The sequence below is a fragment of the Ornithorhynchus anatinus genome, chromosome 3, assembly GCF_004115215.2.
Source record: "Ornithorhynchus anatinus isolate Pmale09 chromosome 3, mOrnAna1.pri.v4, whole genome shotgun sequence".
Classification (NCBI taxonomy): domain Eukaryota; kingdom Metazoa; phylum Chordata; class Mammalia; order Monotremata; family Ornithorhynchidae; genus Ornithorhynchus; species Ornithorhynchus anatinus.
The window spans coordinates 51,699,395-51,719,836 of record NC_041730.1 but is presented as its reverse complement, the minus strand read 5'-3'; the positions used below and the strand labels follow the sequence as shown (position 1 = coordinate 51,719,836).

Here is a 20,442-nt window from a genome sequence, read left to right as displayed (position 1 = left end):
TGAGGGGAAAAAGGAGGGAAGAAGAAAGCTAGACTTCTGTCTTCCTCCCTGCTCGGCTTGTCTTTGGCTGCTGCAACTAGCTGTGGTTGATGGGGCAGACAGGCTACCCTCAAGAAAGGATCTGTCCACCACCACCCCATTGAACAGTTGGTGTAGCTCTGCTGTACTTTTTTCCTCATTTTCTCGACCTTGCATTCTGACTTTTTCTTTTTCTCCCACTAAAGCTGCTCTATGCTCCTCCCTGCTCTTGCTTGTTTCCTATTATAGGTTCTGGTTTTTGGGCTGCCTGGCAACCGCCAAAACCAATCCTCTCCCAAGGGGCTCAATCCCACAGCTACCTTCCCTCCTCCTTCGGCCTCACCATTTCAAAGCAGCTGCCACCAGGAAACGTATCCCTTCTCTGTTCAAGCAAGAAACCTAAGAGTAAACACACTGAAAATGGGGACAGGAATGCAGGTGGCCTGAAGCATTTAAACTGGGTTTATACATAAATCCTCCTACTTGCAGAACCATAAAGTTATAGGACGCCCATAGGATGAAGAGAGGAATAGAGAATGTATTAGAACATAGGGATAGTTTTCCAACTTCGAATGAAAAAATAATCACCTTTATTGCTTTTTGTCTTTCATTTTCATGCTCTAAGTTGTTGTAACAATTTGTACAATTGCAGTTGTTGCAGAATTCACCATTTGCAAAGCAATCACAGTACCTGAAATGAAAGAGGAAGAACTGTCCAGAGTTGTCACCATAAAATACATTTGACTACAGTGAACATCTGTTGCTAAATATTCACTAGACAGAACTTCATTCTTAAATGAACAGATTACTTTGAAAAATCGCACAAACACATAGGCCAAAATCATTCTAATTTTGGCCTAACACCTGAAGTCAATCTAAGAACAGTATCTCAAGCCAGACTTTTGCAGAGACAACAAGCAACTGTCCTTTGCAGCATACCTAAATAGGATTCACATGCCTATCAATCAATCGCATATATTGAGTGCTTACTTTGTGCAGAGCATTGTACTAAGCGCCTGGGAGAGTACAATACAACAATATAACACATGGACCACCTGGACGCAATGTGGTTCCCTCCTTTTCACTTAGAGTGACTTGAGACTAACACTCTATGTAGGCCTTCTTGAGGTAGGCCATCCAGCCTAGTTTCTTTCTGAGTGTCACAGTTAATGTACAAATCTGGAACTGCTCACATTCTGGAAAGCAGGGACTAGTGTTCCTCAGTTCCACTATCATAAGCCATCTAGCACATTTGCTCATCCTGAAACACATTTTCTACTACTTTCGGTTATCACTTATCACTTTATTAGGGAACTAGGAAGTGTATTCAAGGATGAAAAGGAAAAATGAGAAGCTCAATGATTCTTTTAGTTTGGCCTTAACTGAACTAAGGAGGATGTTAGAAGGTTCCAGAGGTGACCTTGGGAAACACAGACTGGAGAATCTCACTACCACTTTGGCAACTCTATAAGTTCAGCTACCAGCTCTTTGGAGATGACTCCTAAATCTGCCTCTCCATCCCCAATCTCTCTCCTTCTCTGCAGTCTCATTTCCTTCTGCCTTCAGGACATCTCTACTCGGAGGTCCCACTGACCCCTCAAACTTAACTTGTTTGAAATGCAACTCCTGATTTTCCCAACCAAATCAGTCCTCCCCGCTAACTTTACCATCCCCATCACCCTCCCTGTTCCCCAAGCCCAAAATCTTGGCACTATTCTCAACTCATCTCAGTCCACATATTCAAGCTGTAGCCCAATTCTTCGATTCTACTTTCACAGCATTTCTAGAATCTACCCCTTCCTTTTCATCCAAATTGCTAACAGTTGATTCAAGCACTTGTCAAACTTGCAAACTTGCATCAAACTCCTTGCTGACCTCCCTGCCAAAGCCCTATTAAAATCATATCTCCTCCAAAAAGCCTTCCCTAACCTTCCATTTCCCCACCCTGCTTTCTCTCTCATCTGTGTTGCTCAAACACTTGGATCTGTACCACTTAAGGATCTTGATACTCACTCCACTCCCACTGCACTTATGTACAAATCCTTATATTCTACTTCCCCTAACTGTAATTGAGTTTATTGTCTGTCTCCACCACTAGACTGTAAGCTCCTTGAGGAAAGATCATGTCTACTAAATTTACTGAATGTAGCAGGATAGCCACGTGGAAAAAGCACTGGCCTAGGAGTCAGACAAAAGACTTGGGTTCCTAACCCAGCTCTGCCATTTGCCTGCTGTATGACTCTGGGCAAGTCACTTAACTTCTCGGTACCTCAGTTTCTTCAAAATGGGGATTCAAAACTTATACTGTGATCCCCGTGAAGGACAGGGCCTGTGTCCGACCTGAATAACTTGTATCTACCCCAGTGATTAGAATCATGCTTAACAAGAACGGTTACGCACAAGTGCTTAACATAGTAAGCACTTAACAAATACCATTAAAAAGTGTAATAATAATTACAATAATAATTATTTTGATAGTTAAGCACTTACAATGTGCCAAACACTGTCCTAAGCAGGGGAGTAAATACAAGATAATTAGGTTAGACACAGACCCTGTCTCACATAGGGCTCACAGTCTAAGTAGGAGGAAGAACAGATAAGGAATCTCCAGTTTACAGATAAGGAAACTGAGGCACAGAAAGTTAAATGATTTGCCCAAGTTCACATAGCAGGCAAGTGAGGAGTTGGGATTAGAACCTAGGTCCTCTGACTCCGAAGCGCTGCTTCTCAGATGTGTTCAGTAATTGCTCAATTAATTCCACTGACTGACTTAATGGCTGAGCTAATCTCTAAGCAGATGCCTCATAAATCTACCTCTCATGACCTGACCTCTCCCCTCTATACACTCCTGATTGTCTCCTCCCTGCAGGACATCTCCATGTGAATGCCCCGCTGGTACCTCGAAACCAACGTTTCCAAAGCTGAATGTCTCATCTTTCCTCCTAAGGGTCTCTCCATCTCCACAGACAACTTCAGCACCTTTGCTGAAACTCACATCCATAAAATTATCATTCTTGACTTCTTGTCATTCTGCCACCAAATCCAAACTACCACTAAATCTACCAAATTTTCCTCAAAAACATTTTAACTGCAGCCTCTCTTGTTCAGCCACTATCCTAGTTCAAGCACTCATCCTATCAAGACTGGACCACTGTGTCCACATCAGTCCACAACACCTTTCTGAATTGGCCTCTGGCCTCCAGGCTCCTGGCCTGGAATGCCCTCCCTCTTCATATCTGACGGACAATCACTCTCCCACCTTCAAAACCTTATTGGAGGCACATCTCCTCCAAGAGGCCTTCCCCGACTAGTCCTTCAATTCCTCTTCTTCTGTTCCTTTCTGTATTGCCCCTGAACTTGAATTTGCACCCTTTATTCTCCCTCAGCCCCACAGCAATTCTGTACATATCCATAATTTATTTATATTAATGTCGGTCCCCCTCCACTCTAGACTGTAAGTTCGCTGTGCGCAGGAAATACGTCAACCAACATACTGTACTCTCCCAAGCACTTAGTACAGTGATCTGCACAGTGGCGACTCAATAAATATTACTGACGACTCCCATAACTAGCTTTTGTGTGCTTTTTCCTCTTTTCCTTTTTAAAGGGAATGGAAGTAAACTAGTAGAAAATTTGAATCAGTGACTGCTTTGCCATGTACCTGCAGATAAGGGCAATGCCATTTTTGCAAACGGGTGACTGGCACTAACATGGCACTGTAATCTAGCTTAAAAGAATGCGAATTCTACCTGAAACCCAGGGGAAAAAGGGATGAAGTGTGTAAGAAAAGGTATAGTGATTTGAATTTCTGGTAAAGAGAGATGGAAGAGTTGTATTTCCAGGTTCACAACCATATTTTCATTGGAATGAACTGGGCTTTGGTGCCACAGCTCAAGTTACTGACAAATATATAAATTGCAATATTTTTAAGTTATTCCATTTTATTCTCAGAAAATGTTGTTGCTTTTAATGAAAAAGCCCTTAGACAAAAAAAAAACCATACTTACAATTTCAAGCACAGTGATTTTGTACAATTGCATGGCTTTCTGGGACGATTTGCAGACTCTGATGGGATTATCCTGGAAGAGAGATGTTTTCTACTTTACATCACTGTTCACATCAAGTTACGGTTTATCTAGAAGACAAAGCCTCCCTCAAAATCACCCTCCTTCCATACCCCTGTCCCAGTGTCTCATAAACTACTAAGTGCAGTTTGGGGAGCAGGGTAAGTTTTCAGGAAAAAAGCTCACCTTCATCTGTCACCTGGAGCTGCAGAGACGGTGGCAGGGGAGGAAGGAGGACTCGGGGGTACAGTGCAGATCTCTGGGGTGCAAGGGGCCACCGTGAAAGAAAACTATGAATAGGACCTCAGGCTTCCTAGGCCTAGACACCCTTCTTTGGTACTTTCCCTCACTTGATGATTTCCAAGGGCAGAAGAGTGTTCCCAAGCAAGGGCCCAGGAAGAAGAATCGGAGCTCCCTCAAGAGTCCATGATGTTTACAGTTATCACTTAGTTTTCATCTAGACTGACCCAGGACCCAATGGGAGAGCAGCAAGCCATGGAAGCCAGTTCTCTTCTAGGGTTTACCTGACCAGACTGATTGAGAAGAGAGGGAATTTGGGGAAGCCAGCTCCCCTTGCTTTAGCTTTCTGAATGGCATGGTACAGAGTGTGGGCTTTTATCTTGTTTCAGTGTTTTTAACTTTTTTTTTTACCTCATTTCTTCAGTAACTACAAGTACCACTTCCTCTCGCACCTCTTCTGACTGGAGTTCCGAGTGGCAACAAGAGGAGTAATCACCCTGAAAGGATGGCATCATTTGTGCTCCACGGGCCCAAGGCCAGGAGAAGAGTTGACAGCACAGTGCTGGTTGAGGCTGTATGATCTGTTAAGGGGAGGTTGGATGGGGGCTAGATGCGCCCTGTTTCAGAAGGGTCTTTTCTCACCAGAATGGGAATACTGGGTGGTAGTTTTATAGTCAAATGCAGTCAATCACCCATTGCCCAAGAAGGAGAAGTAACTGTCGGTAGATGCCACACTGCCCCTGAAATAGCCACTGTGCCCATACAACCCCAACTCTTGACGCTCCTGCTGTCTTTTGGGTCTTGTCAGTCGCATGGTGTAGAGGAAAGCTATATTTTTTTTGTTGCTATTTGTTTTCGTTCTTGTTCCTGGTTCTTTACTTTTTCCCCAGTTTCCATGGGAAAGTGGAAAAGACTCCAACTCAACCTAAGCCACTCTGATAAGAGATGGTCGACAATGAATGAATGACAAACTAGGTGATGGAACAGTTGTGTCAGAGAACTTCTTTTGGAACCAGACTGCACCTACTACCAATATGTGTCCCTGGGGATATGGGGACTGGGCCACAGAGGGTAGATGGCTCAGGGCAAACTGCATCACTCTGCAGGAACAACTCAAGGTCATGGTCTGCGAGCTGAGCAATACTCTCTCCAATGGTAAAAGGCCAGAAAAAATATACTAGGATCTTTGGAGGCAAGCCGTGCAAGGGACTCCCACAAGCCTTTGAATACAACTTCACCTTCAGCGACATTGTCAGAGGGTAAAACAGCTTTGCACAGCACCACTGTTCCAGAAAGAGTGGGCTGTACAAGAGAAATGCACCAGGAGGTGGCAGGGAAGTCTGTTGTCCCTGTCCTTGCTGCCCCAGAGAGGTGACCGAGATGAGTGGGGTCCGTGGGGGAGGGGAGAGATGACTCCAGAGACACTCCCCTCCCCTACTTTTCAGGGGACATGGTAATATGACTATTTCCAAAATAGAACCCATGGCGGTACAACTGGACCTAAAAGAGGAATAGTTTATTTCCAGCTCAATAATAATACTAATAATAATGTTGGTATTTGTTAAACGCTTACTATGTGCAGAGAACTGTTCTAAGCGCTGGGGTAGATACAGGGTAATCAGGTTGTCCCATGTGAGGCTCCCAGTCTTAATCCCCATTTTACAGATGAGGTAACTGAGGAACAGAGAAGTTAAGTGACTTGCCCACAGTCACACAGCTGACAAGTGGCAGAGCTGGAATTCGAACCCATGACCTCGGACTCCCAAGCCTGTGCTCTTTCCACTGAGCCACACTGCCAGCTACACAAATTGGCAAATGCCAAGTTTTTGTTTATGGGAAGCAGCGTGGCTCAGTGGAAAGAGACTGGGCTTCAGAGTCAGAGGTCATGAGTTCGACTCCCGGCTCTGCCACTTGTCAGCCGTGTGACTGTGGGCAAGTCACTTCACTTCTCTGTGCCTCAGTTACTTCATCTGTAAAATGGGGATTAACTGTGAGCCTCACGTGGGACAACCTGATTACCCTGTATCTCCCCCAGTGCTTAGAACAGTGCTCTGCGCATAGTAAGCGCTTAACAAATACCAACATTATTAAATGAGAATTTTTTTTTCCTTCACTGAACATGTTAACATATAATGGTTTCAATTAACAATGTTTTATCATGGTAAATGTTTACATTGCTACTTGATCTTATATAGTGTTATTTAATATTTAAAACATTTTAAAATTACATTAAAGAGATACATTTATATTGTTTTAGTCAATTTTTTGATCTTGGGGATTCATTAAGGCATTTCCCATTCTGCCATGGCTATTATTATTATTTTTATTATTATGGGATTTGTTAAATGCTTACTATGCATCAAATCCTATTCTAAGCCCTGGGGTAGACAAGTTAATCTGGTTGGACAAAGTCCCTGTCCCCCATGTCTCCCATTCCAAGTAGGAGGGAGAACAGGGATTGAATCTCCATTTTACAGTTGAGGAAACTGAGGCACAGAAGTTGACTGTCTTACCCATGATCACAAAGCAAGCAACTGGTAGAGCTGGGATTAGAACCCAGGTCCTCTGACTCCCAGGCCTGTGCTCTTTCCCCTAGATCTTGTTGTTTTTCATATTTGAAAGTGACCTTGGGGTAGATTCTGCCTTCTGTCTGCCTTCGTAGTAGAAGTTATTTTAGCTACAAGGGGATAGGGCTAGAAAGAACCGTTTAAAAATGATTGCCAGCTGATAGGAACAGAACTATCATAAGAAGCTTTATCCCCTTAGCCGGGATGTCCCAGGAGTAACAGTAGCTATTTTACAATAGGGACCAACTCTAATGATACTTCAAGTACTGAATAAAAATAGCATTTTGAAGCACTAAAACAAACTGCACTTTGAATCTAACTTTCTTGGCATAGCACAGGAGGGTATTCACCTTACAGAGCTAAGACGAGAACTCAGGATCCTGACTGCAGAGGTGGACTCTCTCCCCTGAACCAAAAAGCAGGACTAGAGTCTAACAGACACAAATCAACCAAATGACTACCTCATTACTCTAAAAATATTTTCAAAACACTCACCCATTAAATGGAAGCCTTGCTTGGGTCTGGATACTTGATGTTCCAGAAAAGCCAGTGTTGCTTGCAAGAGACACATATGAAGACTGCTGTAGCTATCAAAACAAGAGTATTTTATTTTTTTAACTGAATTTTCAAAAATTGGTTCCAGTGCCATGACACCTGTTCTCTAACAAACTGGCTAAACCTATGAAAATTAAATCATTCAAAGAAAAAAAAGTCAAAACAACCATGCCTGATAATAACGAGACTGCCTCCAGTCACCTCTGGAGATACTTCCAGGCTGATGGGACTCACAGTTTGAAACTGCTGCAGGAGCCAATACAGCACAGCAAATTCCACATTAATCCAGGCTCCAACCATCTGGACTTTAATGGATATGGATTTCTCGGGGTAGAGCACATAGCAAGAGATGAATAAGGGGGAGAGGGGAAACCAAGAGCAGTAGCCAGAAGAAGTGAATGTCTGTCTCCCCCCCTAGATTGTAAGTGCACTGAGGGCAGGGGATGAGTCTGTTATGGGAAATGTGCCTGCTTGAATTACAAAAACATCAAATTACAAATTATCAAAAAATCAGGTGTCTAATACATCTTATTTTGCATTTAATATTTTACTAAAAACACGAAAAACTCTCCTCAAGCGGTTCTCAAAATTCAAATCAATTCCCTTTAATGAAATCTTAATTTAATTCTTGACTGCTTGTTTTTAATTATTTTCTTTGCTACATTTTTTGCCATTGCTCTTGGCTTCTTGGCTATAATTGCTAATAATGGGAATATCACATTAACTTATCTATCCAGTTCAGACAGACACAAAAGAATCAAACATTTACACAAACTGTTCAAAGGGTGAGCCAACAACCTTCCAAATAAGGAAAAGAAACAGGAGCTAAAGAACTGAGCATGGAACTGGACTGCTCTTCTTCACAAGTAGGAGAATGTCTTCTCAATCCAATCCACAATAAAACCCTTTCCACATACCTGAGTGACATACTGAGCTGGAAGTACTGCATATCCCACATTCCCTGTTCCAGGTGCTGGGGCCAGGACAGTGCCTGGTGGAAGATTAGTGAGGTTTGGCTGAATCTGGGGTAGGGGCGTGGCTGGCATAATAAGCCGTTGTTGTGGCTGGCTGGTGGTCACTATTTGGGAGGCTGAGTTGATAGGTTTGGGAACCACCTATAATGGAAGATAGTGCCTCATTTTACAAAAGTCAATTTTAAAAGACATTCAATTTCAAACATTTCAAAAGAATCAGACTGAGTTGGCTTTGACCCTTATCACTCTCTTTCTTCCGAATTCAGGCAAAGGAAGGAAGGAAAAGAAAAATTCAGAACACTGACCTGCTTGACAGCCTGTGCTGCGACAATCGGAACAGACATTCGCACTGGGGTTGCATTGACCACCATCGGCTTTGCTGTTTAGAAAGAAAGAAAAAATCCACAAAGGTGAGATAACCCCTCTTATTCCTCTATAAAATGCTGCCAGGCTGAACACCTATGAATACTCAGGACTGTCACAAACACCTTTCATTACAGCCAAGACATCTAAATTACTAAGCATTGGGAAGAGAAAGTGATGCTTTTATAGAAAAAACAACCCACAAAAGGCAACACACATTTACAGAAATGTTCTTACCAAATTTACAAGATTATAAGAATCATTCTTCCCTCTCAATGACTTGTGATTTTGTTCACCCACTTACTAAAACATAAGTAAGCCAATATTCATTTTAGGAAATCAGGTACCTTATGCCCTCATTTGCCAAGGTGGTTTTTTACAAATGCTTATTACTATACTCTAAAAATCCCATTTGTTTTTAAAAATCAATATTATTTGAGCACTTACTGTGTTCAGAGCACTGTCCTAAGTACTTGGGAAAGTACAATACACTAGACTTGGTAGACACAATCCTTCTCCATAAGGAGCTTACAGTTTACAAGGGGAGACAGATTTTAAAATAAATTAGACAAGGAAAATAGAGCACAAGGTTATTCATGTAAGTGCTGTGGGGCTGGGGTGAGCAAAAATCTTAATGGAGTACACAGCTAAATACATAGGTGGGTGGTGGAAACGAGGGCTTAGTCTGGGAAGGCCTATTGGAGGAGATAAGATGTGAGGATATTTTGAAGGTGGGGAGAGCAGTGAATTGTCAGACATGAAGCACTCCATTACCTTGCCGCCTCCAATCTCATTTCTCTCCTTCTACAATCCAGCCCACATATTTTGCTCCTCTATTGCTAAGCTTCTCATTGTGCCTCGACCTCGCCCGTCTTGCCACCAACCCCCCGCCCACATCCTGCCTCTGGCCTGGAACACCCTCCCCCCTCAAATCCAACAGACAATTACTGTCCTTCCCTTCAAAGCCTTACTGACAGCATATCTTCCACCAAGAGGCCTTTTCAGACTTGTCCCACTTTTTCTCATCTCCCACTCCCCTCTGCATCGCCTTGACTTGCTCCCTTTGCTCCCCCCATCCCCAGCCCCACAGCACGTATGTATATTTCTGTAATTTCAATTATTTGTATTGATGTCTGTCTCCCCCATTCTAGACTGTGAGCTTGTTGTGGGTAGGGAATGTCTCTGTTTACTATTGTATTGTATTTTCCCAAGCTTAATACAGTGTTCTGCACACAGTAAGCATTTAATATGACTGAATGAACATGAAGGGGGCAGGGGTTCCAGGCCAGAAGACACGGGCAGGACAGACGAGACTGAGGTAGAGAGTATGTTGGCATTAGAGGAGCAGAGTGTGGGCTAGGTTATAGTAGAAGATAAATGAGGTACAGTAAGAGGGGGAGAGCTGAACTAAGTGCCTTAAAGTTGACAATAAGGACTTTCTATTTCGCGGAGGTAGATGGGCAACCTAAAAAAAAGGAAAAATAGGAATGAATTCCCATGGCTCAAAAATCCCCACCAATCAAGGGTTCTCCTCCTGAACTTTACAACCCTCCCTCAGTGTCAGAAACAGCAGTGCCTGGACTCCCTGTACTGAGAGATCTACCATGCCCTGTTTCAGATGTATCGATAGGTGTGGATCAGCCCATGGGAAAGTCAAACCTTCTAGACTGTGAGCCTGTTGTTGGGTAGGGATTGTCTCTGTTGCCGAATTGTACTTTCCAAGTGCTTAGTTCAGTGCTCTGCACAATAAATACGATTGAATGAATGAATCTTTTTATATTCTGCTGGCAACTCACCAGTTCTCTGCTTAGGCTGTTTAGGGTTAGTGAGGGGGCCTGGGCAGTGCCAATTTGCCACAAGCTGCGGGCACAGCAAGCAAGTCTCCGCAGCCCACAAGGTGCTGTCAAACAAGCACATGGGCCTGGATGAGGCGCAGAAGCAAACCTGGGAATTACAGTCTTGGTGAGGTTGATTTTAAGCTGACACCAATCTGATAAAACTGCTGCATATCCTACAGGAGTCACGGGATTAGCATGGCAGGGGCAACTCCCATGTATTTAAGAGTCAGGGAACAGGAATGAATATTTTCAGCTGTTAAATTATTTTTCAACCCTGGGTCCAAATTTGGTGGCAGGAGTCTCATCTGTCCTGCCCATGTCTTTCGTCAACATCTTACACCCTTGACTAACTTGCTCTTTGAGTAATATGGTAAGGTTAAAGTTGAACTAATGAAAAGAAAACCCCAAGTTCAATGATATTTAGGAACATCTAACATTATCTCTGGACAGAAAAAAAACAAAATATTAGAGATGAAAACTTAGTATACCTTGTTCCCCTGCCACTTAGCACTTAGCATATGTGTATCTATTCCAATTTAGTCACTCTTTGCTTACCTTTGTTAAAACATTTTTATTTATATCAATAGTATTTACTGACTACTTATTCTGTGCAGAGTACTATGCCAAGCTATTGGACAGTACAACTAGAGAAGTAGTGTGGCCTAGTGGAAAGAGCACGGGCTTAGGAGTCAGAGGTGATGGGTTCTAATTGGTTCTGCTGTCAGCTGTGTGACTTTGGACAAGTCACTGATTTGCCACGGACTTGCAGTCACTTGTCACGGAATCCCATCTCCGCTCCCCGCTCTGCTCTGATAGCCGTGCTATCAGATTGCAATGACCTGCCCCTGGGCTTATGGTCAGCTCCCCAACCCAGACTTCTGCACCCCCACCCAAGGACTCTGACACTGAGGATCCCCGCCCCCCCACAGCCACCAGATCCACCAGTAGCTCCCAGCCCTCCCCTCAACTTTCCCTAACCCTCGTAGCCCGTCCTGGTAGCAAACCCCAACCGCAGGACTCTGTTCTCCCCAGCACCAGTCCCCCCTACCCCAGAGTCGTGGGACATTGTGCTCCCCTGCCGCCCCGGGCCGTGGGACATTACATCCCCAACCGCCCTCCCCGCCCCGCCCAGAAGTGGCCATCTTTTGGGAAGCCCTCACTCTCTCCTCCCCTGTGAGGTGATAGATTTCTCCCGCCCCTCTTCCCTACCCCCATCCCTGGGCAACAATGCCCTTGTTCTCACTGTGTTACCTCAGATGCCACCTGCGCCCGCAACCCACATCGGACATCCTCAGGGCTCCCTCTGCCACCTCAGAGACATTTGGACCCCGAGCCCTAGGACTCTCCTTGCCACTAGCCTTTTGATTTTGATCAGATCGACCCCTAGTGAAGTCAACACCCGACCCTGGTCATCACCCACTTATTAATAATTATTGATAATATCTTACTGTATCATGTTACTATATTACCACTTTCGCATGTTATTGTTAATTGTTCTCAGTGCTGCCACCTACCTCTCTGACCTCACCATGTCCTTCCATCCCCCCTCCTCTCATCTGTCCCTCCCAGTCCTCACTTTCCCCTTCCCTTCTCTCGCCCAGCTCTTTCCCACTCTCTCCTCTGCCTCCTCCCCATCTCCCTTCCCACGCCCTAGAACCCCACTTTACCAGCACCACTCCTCTTCCTCCTCCCCCTCCCCAAACACCCTCCCCTTCCCTCTTCCCCACCCACCCCCCATCCCAGTCCTCCTGTCCCACCGCCACTCCTTATCCCCCGCTCCCTGTCCAGGGCCCCGCTATCTCATTCTCATCCAAACCCTCCCCTCCCCCTGCTCCCTTCCCCCTCCCTCCCTTGCACCCACAGCTACTTTCAAGTGTGGCCTTTGGAATCCCCGCTCCATTACAGGTAAACTACCTTTCATCCTTGACCTTTTCCTTTCCCACTCTCTCCTCCTCGCCCTTACAGAGACCTGGCTCACTTTTGAAAGAGGCTCTTCTCTTCCACGGCTCTCTCCAGCGGAGGCCTCTCCTTCTACTCCCCCAGGCTCACCGGAAAGGGAGGAGGCGTCGGCTTCCTTCTCTCACCCCGTTGCCGCTTCTGCACTATCTTTCCTCCCCCTTCCCTCTCCTTCCCCTCCTTTGAAGCCCATAGCATTCGCCTCTACCATCCCCTCCAGATTCTTGTAGCTGTCATCTACTGCCCTCCTGGTCCCACCACTGCCTTCTTCAACCATCATGACCCCGTTCTCACCTTCCTTCTCTCTTTCTCTCTGCCCACTCTGATCCTCGGAGACTTCAACATCCACATGGATGTACCCGGTGACTCCTCTGCCGCCCGACCGCTATCGCTCCTCGACTCTGCCAACCTCCTGCTCCACCACACCTCGCCCACTCACCGACTCGGTCACACCCTCGATCTCGTCATCTCCTACCGCTGCACTATCTCCTCCCTCACCAACTCTGAAATCCCTCTCTCTGACCATAACCTTCTCACCTGCCTCCTCTCTCACACTCTCTCCCCCTGCAAATCTGTATTACTCCTCCACAGAGACCTCCGCTCTCTTGATCCCTTCCATCTCTCCAAAAGCACCTCTCCCCACCTTGCCTCCCTATCCTCTCTTCCCACTCTGGATGATCAGGTTACCGCTCTCAACTCCACCCTCTCTACTCATCTCAACTCACTCTCCCCCCTTTCCCTCCGCTGCTCTCACTCCACTAACCCACAGCCCTGGGTCTCTGCCTCTGTCCGCCTCTTTTGCTCTTATGCTTGAGCTGCTGAGCGCTGCTGGCAAAGGTCCAAGCACCAAGCCAACCTTATCCATTTCAATTTTATCCTTTTCTGCCTTAACTCTGTCCTCCCCTCCGCCAGGCAAAACAACTTTTCTTTCCTCGTTGACGCCCATGCCTGTCACCCTCACCAATTGTTCCGGACTTTTAATTCTCTCCTCAGGCTCCCTGTTCCTCCCCCTCCCCCATCCCTCACCCCCAACGATCTGGCCACTTACTTCATCATGAAAATTAACACAATCAGGTCTGAGCTCCCTAAAGTCATCCCTCCCCCTTCTGCCTCCCCCCACCACAATCCCGCTCCCCTACTTTCCCATCCTTCCCTGAAGTATCCTCAGAAGAGATCTCCTCTCTCCTCGCAAGTGCCACCCCCTCCACCTGTGCTTCGGACCCCATTCCCGCTCACCTTAGAAAAATCATCTCCCCTTCCCTCCTCCCCTCCTTAACTTCTATCTTTAACCGCTCACTCTCCAATGACTTCTTCCCCTCTGCCTTGAAACATGCCCATATCTCCATCTTAAAAAAAACCCCTCTCTCAACCCCAGTCCCCTTCCAGTTATCGCCCTATCTTCCTCCTACCCTTCCTTTCCAAACTCCTAGAACGAGTCGTCTACATTCGCTGCCTAGAATTCCTTAACTCCAACTCTCCCCTGAACCCCTTCCAATCTGGCTTCCGTCCCCTCCACTCTACCAAGACTGCTCTCTCAAAGGTCACCCATGACCTCCTTCTTGCCAAATCCAATGGTTCCTACTCTATCCTAATCCTCTTTGTCCTCTCAGCTGCCTTTGACACTGTCGACCATCCCCTTCTCCTCCACACCTTATCTCACCTTGGCTTCACAGACTCCATCCTCTCCTGGTTCTCCTCTTATCTTTCTGGCCTTTCATTCTCGGTCTCCTTCGCAGGCTCCTCCTCCCCCTCCCATCCTCTAAATGTAGGGGTTCCTCAAGGGTTCCCCACGAGAAGCAGCGTGGCTCAGTGGAAAGAGCATGGGCTTTGGAGTCAGGACTCATGAGTTTGAATCCCAGCTCTGCCACTTGTCGGCTGTGTGACTGTGGGCAAGTCACTTAACTTCTCTGTGCCTCAGTTCCCTCATCTGTAAAATGGTGATTAAGACTGTGAGCCCCACGTGGGACAACCTGATTCCCCTATGTCTACCCCAGCGCTTAGAACAGTGCTCGGCACATAGTAAGCGCTTAACAAATACCAACATTATTATTATTATTATTAAGGGTCATTTCTTGGCCCTCTTCTGTTCTCCATCTACACTCACTCCCTTGGTGAACTCATTCACTCCCACAGCTTCAACTATCATCTCTACGCAGATGACACCCAAATCTACATCTCCTCCCCTGTTCTCTCCCCCTCCCTTCTGACTCGTATCTCCTCCTGCCTCCAGGACGTCTCTTCCTGGATGTCTGCCCGCCACCTAAAACTCAACGTGTCCAGAACTGAGCTCCTTATCTTTCCTCTCCACCTAAATGGCTATTTTACTGGTACAGGCTCTCATAATATCCCGGCTGGATTATTGTGTCAGCCTTCTCTCTGATCTCCCTTCCTCCTGTCTCTCCCCACTCCAGTCTATTTTTCGTTCTGCTGCCCGGCTCATCTTCCTGCAGAAACGCTTTGGGCATGTCACTCCCCTTCTTAAAAACCCCCACTGGTTGCCTATCAACCTCCGCATGAAACAAAAACTTCACTCTGGGCTTCAAGGCTCTCCATCACCTTGCCCCCTCCTACTTCTCCTCCCTTCTCTCTTTCTACTGCCCACTCCTCTGCCGCCCACCTCCTCACCGTCCCCCGTTCTCGCCTATCCCGCTGCCGACCCCTGGCCCACATCCTCCTGCTGTCCTGGAATGCCCTCCCTCCTCACCTCCGCCAAACTAACTCTCTTACCCTCTTCAAAGCCCTACTGAGAGCTCACCTCCTCCAAGAGGCCTTTCCAGACAGAGCTTCCCCTTTCCCTCTGCTCTCTCTGGCCCCCCCTTCACCTCCCCCAGCTAAGCCCCCTTTCCACCCTTTCCCTCTGCTCCTCCCCCTCTCCCTTCCCCTCAGCACTGTGCTCATTTGTATATATTTTTATTACCCTATTTATTTTGTTAATGAGGTGTACATCCCCTTGATTCTATTTATTGCGATTAAGTTGTCTTGTTTTTGTCTGCCTGTCTCCCCCAATTAGACTGTAAGCCCATTAATGGGCAGGGATTGGCTCTATCTGTTACCGAATTGTACATTCCAAGAGCTTAGTACAGTGCTCTGCCCATAGTAAGTGCTCAATAAATACTATTGAATGAATGAATGAATGACTTCTTGGTGCCTCAGTTACTTCATCTGTAAAATGGGGATTAAGACTATGAGCCTCAGGTGGGACAACCTGATTACCCTTTATCTACCGCAGCACTTAGAATAGTGCTCGGCATATAGTAAGTACTTAAAAAATACCAACGTTATTATTAACTGGGAGTCAAGAGACCTGTATACTAATTCCAGCTCCACAACTTGTCTGCTGGGTGTGTTTGAGAATGTCACAACTTCTCTCAAAGGGGGATTAAATACTTGTTTCCCCTCTCTTTTAGACTATGAGCTCCATGAGGGACAGGGACTGTGTCTGACCTGACTGCATTCTTCTGACTGTATTTTCCCCAGCACTTGGCACAGGGCTTGAAAAATAATGTTTAACAAATATAATTATTACTAATGTCAGTAGACAGGATTCCTGCCATCAGGGAGTTAATAATCTAACAGGGAAGACAAACATTATGATGTATTATAAGGAGGGGGTGGGCTGAGGCAAACCAGGGCACCCATCTCAAGGTCAAAACGCTACCCGTAGCCAGTAAGGTGGAACTAGGAAGCAAGGTGGAACTAGGAGCCCAAACCAACACCACTTGACATTCCCTTGGCAGCGCCCCACAAGTGAAACCGCTAGACAACACCACAGCCAGGAAAGTCGCAGTTGTGTTCCCTCACCTCTGTGCCAACCCAATAACATATGGAGGAGCTGTGGAGGAGGGAGGAAGAAAGGGTGAGGGAGAAGACGTAGACTGGACAAATGGAAACAGAAAGCCTGAATGGCCCAGAAGGACAGGTAATAAATACCTGCCACTTATGATGTTCTGTGCAGTGGATCGACTTGCGGCAGCCAGCTGCGAGTCACCTCTGCCCAGAGAGTGGCATGCCCACTGTCTGTACCAAGTGAGGAGCCATGGGACAGGTGACTGTCCTGACAAGCGCTCATGGGGTTGGAAGACAGGTGTTTCGCCATGTGAATGTAATGCATTAAGTAATGCATTAGAGAAGCAGCTTGGTGTAGTGGGTCGAGCGAGAGTCTTTCGAGTGAGAAGATCATGAGTTCTAATTCTACTTTACCACTTGTGTGCTGTGGGACCCTGGGCAAGTCACTTCACTTCTCTGTGCCTCAGTTACCTCATCTGTAAAATGGAGATTGAGCTTTTGAGCCCCACATGAGACAGGGACTGTGTCCAACTTGACTTGCTTGTATCCACCCCAGCGCTTAGTATAGTATCTGGCACATAGCAGGTATTTAAACACCATCATTTATTATTATTATTATTATTACTAAGTGAATTCCTCCCAAGTGGAAAGCATTCTTGGGTGGGAGTTAGGTGCTTCACCATATGCGAGTAACACAAATATTGTATTTTGTATGAATTCCTCCTGAGAGAGAAGTTCAATTCGCCTTATGTAAATTACTAAAAAACAAATTTTTTTGTTTTTTGGAGGATAAATTTTGCATGGCTCGGCCTGACTCTAGTCTCTCACTATTACTCTCACTATCAATCCTCAAACCTGTCCCTGCGCAAGAAGTAACAGGAAGAAGCAATAAACTATAAAGACAGGTACATAGATGCATCGGGGCTGTTTGCATATCCAAGGGCTTAAGAGATCCAAAAGTGCTGAGGTGAGGGAAGGTGGGGTAGAGATGCTCGCCACCCAGAACCAGCTCCAGCAAGAAGCCATAATAATAACTGTGGTATTGGTTAAGTGCTTACTGTGTGCCCGGCACTGTACTAAGCGCTGGGGTGGATCCGAGCAATGGATCCGAGCAAATCCAGTTGGGCATAGTCCCTATCCCACACGGGGCTCACAGTATTTACAGATGATTTACCGTTTTACAGATGAGGTAACTGAGGCACAGAGAAGTGAAGTGACTTCCCCAAGGTCACACATCAGTCAAGTGGCAGACCTAGGATTAGAACTCAAAGACTTCTGACTCACAGGCCTGTGTTCTATCCACCAGGTCAACTCACTCCTCATCCCATCCTGATTTCCACCACCCTGCAGGAGACATCGCTGTAGACTCTGAATCAAGAGGAGAAATTCTGCTCCTCTAGTCACAGCTCCCTAATGACTTATATTTCGATTTTGGGTCCTATGTATTAGTCCTTGTCCTTTCCGCTGTTTTAATGTTTTAGTGTTTCATTACTCCCAGTGTGTTTGTCTCCTCCACGCCCCCCGCCACTTATAGTCAGTTTGTGAGCCCCCTGAGGGAAAAGGGGCTATGTCCAATTTCCACATGTAGACTCTAACCCAGCATTTAGTACAGTGCTCCACACACAAAAGTGTTTAATACATTCTATTACTACTGCTAATATGGAAAGAAGATTAAAGGGCCTAAAGTTGGGGCATATAGGGGGAGAATGAGGAAAAGGACTACGGAAAGAGAGACAAATACAAGGCACAGAGAAGAGGATAGCTTGAGAAGTCCCTAAGTTGTGAGCTCGGAGAGAGTGGGAGAGGAGCCATTGGGAAAAAAAGAGGTTGAGTTGGTTGCTACGGATTAGGGAAGTGGTAACAAGTGTTTCTGGAAGGTTTGAAGAGATTGAGGCCCGGGCACAGGTAGCAGGGGTAGATTTTGAAAGCAAGTTGAAACGTTGTGAGACAGCTGGGAAGGATCAGAAAGTAGGTGAAAATTTTCAATAGCTGCCTATTCTTTCCCACTCAAGGAAGAAACTCCTGACCTCCAATGGCCTTCACGTCACCTACAGCACTCCATCAGACCTACTTATCCACTCTTCTCCCACTATACCCTAGCTTACCTCTTTGTTCCCCTCATACTAACCTACCAATTGTGCTTCACATCTGCCTCACCCACCTCTGACCCTTTGCTCACACCCTTCTTCCTGCCTGGAACTCTCTTTCCTTTATTCTTTAACACACTAGTTCTTCAAGCTTTAAAGCTAATGGTCAGGAGTTTCTTCCTGGGATGGGAAAGAACAGGCAACTACTGAAAGTTTTCACCTACTTTCTGATCCTTCCCAGCTCTCTCACAAGGTTTCAACTTGCTTTCAAAGCGCTTCTGAAATCACATCTCCTCCAGGAGGCCTTTCTCCTCTTATGGCCGATTTCCACTCCTAAAAACCCTCCAATGGTTGTCCATCCCTCTCATCAAGCAAAAAACCCCTAACCACTGGAGAGCCAGTCAGCTGTCTCTCCTCACTATACACCCTTGTTCCTCTCCCACTACAACCCAATCTGTACACTTTGCTCCTCTAATACCAATCTACTCACTGTGCCTTCTCCTAGTCTCACTCATCATTAACTTACTTACTCTGTTAGCCCCAAGTGGGACAGGAACTGTGTCCAACCTGATTATTTTGTATCAACACCAAGGCATGGCTCAAACGTGCTTAAAAAATACCACAATTATTATTACTCATCTCCCTTGTAATTTCCCCCTACGGCGCCACCTCTTAACTTGAATCCAGGCTTTCTAGGCCCAACTAAATGAAGGCTGGAATGAAGACTGATAATCAGTGGTATTTATTGAGCACCTACTGTGTGCAGAGCACTGTACTAAGCATTTGGGAGAGTACAATACCAGATTTGGAAGACACGCTCCCTGCCTATAATAAGCGTACAGTTGAGAGCTTGCACTCTAGATACTTAATAAACCTACTTTAATGTAACTAACAAAATCTTTCCAAATACTTGATGTTGCTCTTTCTGGACAGGCCAAAACAGTGAAGGCCATCTACATTGCCCTGATGAGACTGGAAGCACGAAATAAAATGGCTTTTCTTAACCAACCCCATGATAAAAAACATCACAAACACAATGAAAAATTTTGTCAAAGCAAGAGAGAGGGGAATAAAATGATAATGAAAACTGTGCCTCATTGGTTCTTGTTTCCATAGTTACTCCTTAAATATGCTTATTCCACTTGGCTTTTTAAAAATACAGCAAGTATGTTCACAGTTACTGATCATCCTCCATTTTGCCTGGCCAAAAACTTTACTAAGAAAGGGACCTAAATTGCTGGACAGTAGTCCATCATCCCCATGAGCAAAGCTTTCACAAACCTGGCTGAAGAGGCTGTGTGTTCGTAGTTGGGTTCTGGGTGGCTGGCTGGCTCGAGGTGTTGGCTGTTGTAGCAGTAACAAGTCGGACATAATGAAATTTGCTTCCTGGCACTTGAATCTGCTGGACATTTGGAGCAGTTGCCAGTGGAATGATCGTCTTAAACTGCGGGGCAGTCACTCCTCCAACAGCAATGGTCGGTACCGCTGATTTCCCTGCCTATTGGAACACCAGAATGTGTTTATCAATTAAAGCAGAAGGTACTTATCTTTCTTTGACTTGAGATTATTTACACCATTGTCTAACCAATTTTCCTCTTCTACTTAAAGCAGTCTAAATAAAAGTACTGGCAAAGAAAGGAAATGAATACTAAGATAAGGACACAGTCAAGCATAGCTTCCATTCTGCCCCAGGGGAGAACAAGGACATTATCATTATTATTATTATTGTATTTGTTAAGCACTTACTATGTGTCAAGCACCTGTTCTAAATGCTGGGGAAGATACAAGATAATCAGGTCAGAATGACACTGCCTCTGCCCTACAAAGGGTTCACAGTCTAAGCAGGAGGGAGACCAGATAGTGAATTCCCATTTTACAGATGAGGTAGCTGAGGCAAAGACAAATTAAGTGACTTGCCCAAGGTCACGCAGGAGGTACAGAGGCATGTGGCAGAGTCAGGATTAGAATTCATATCCTGGCTCCCAGGCCTAGGC

At 45.7% G+C, this 20,442-nt stretch overlaps 1 protein-coding gene across 1 annotated transcript in view; it reads right to left on the bottom strand.

Moving 5' to 3' along the window:
- Positions 1-20,442, bottom strand: part of LIN54 (lin-54 DREAM MuvB core complex component) — an 88,632-nt gene that overhangs the window by 20,084 nt on the left and 48,106 nt on the right. The window contains exons 5-10 of the mRNA XM_029060551.2: positions 19,730-19,946; positions 8,724-8,797; positions 8,362-8,559; positions 7,385-7,476; positions 4,026-4,097; positions 607-709 (exon numbers count right to left, since the gene is read on the bottom strand). Coding sequence (XP_028916384.1) covers positions 607-709; positions 4,026-4,097; positions 7,385-7,476; positions 8,362-8,559; positions 8,724-8,797; positions 19,730-19,946 — 756 coding nt within the window. The remainder of the gene's footprint in view (positions 1-606; positions 710-4,025; positions 4,098-7,384; positions 7,477-8,361; positions 8,560-8,723; positions 8,798-19,729; positions 19,947-20,442) is intronic.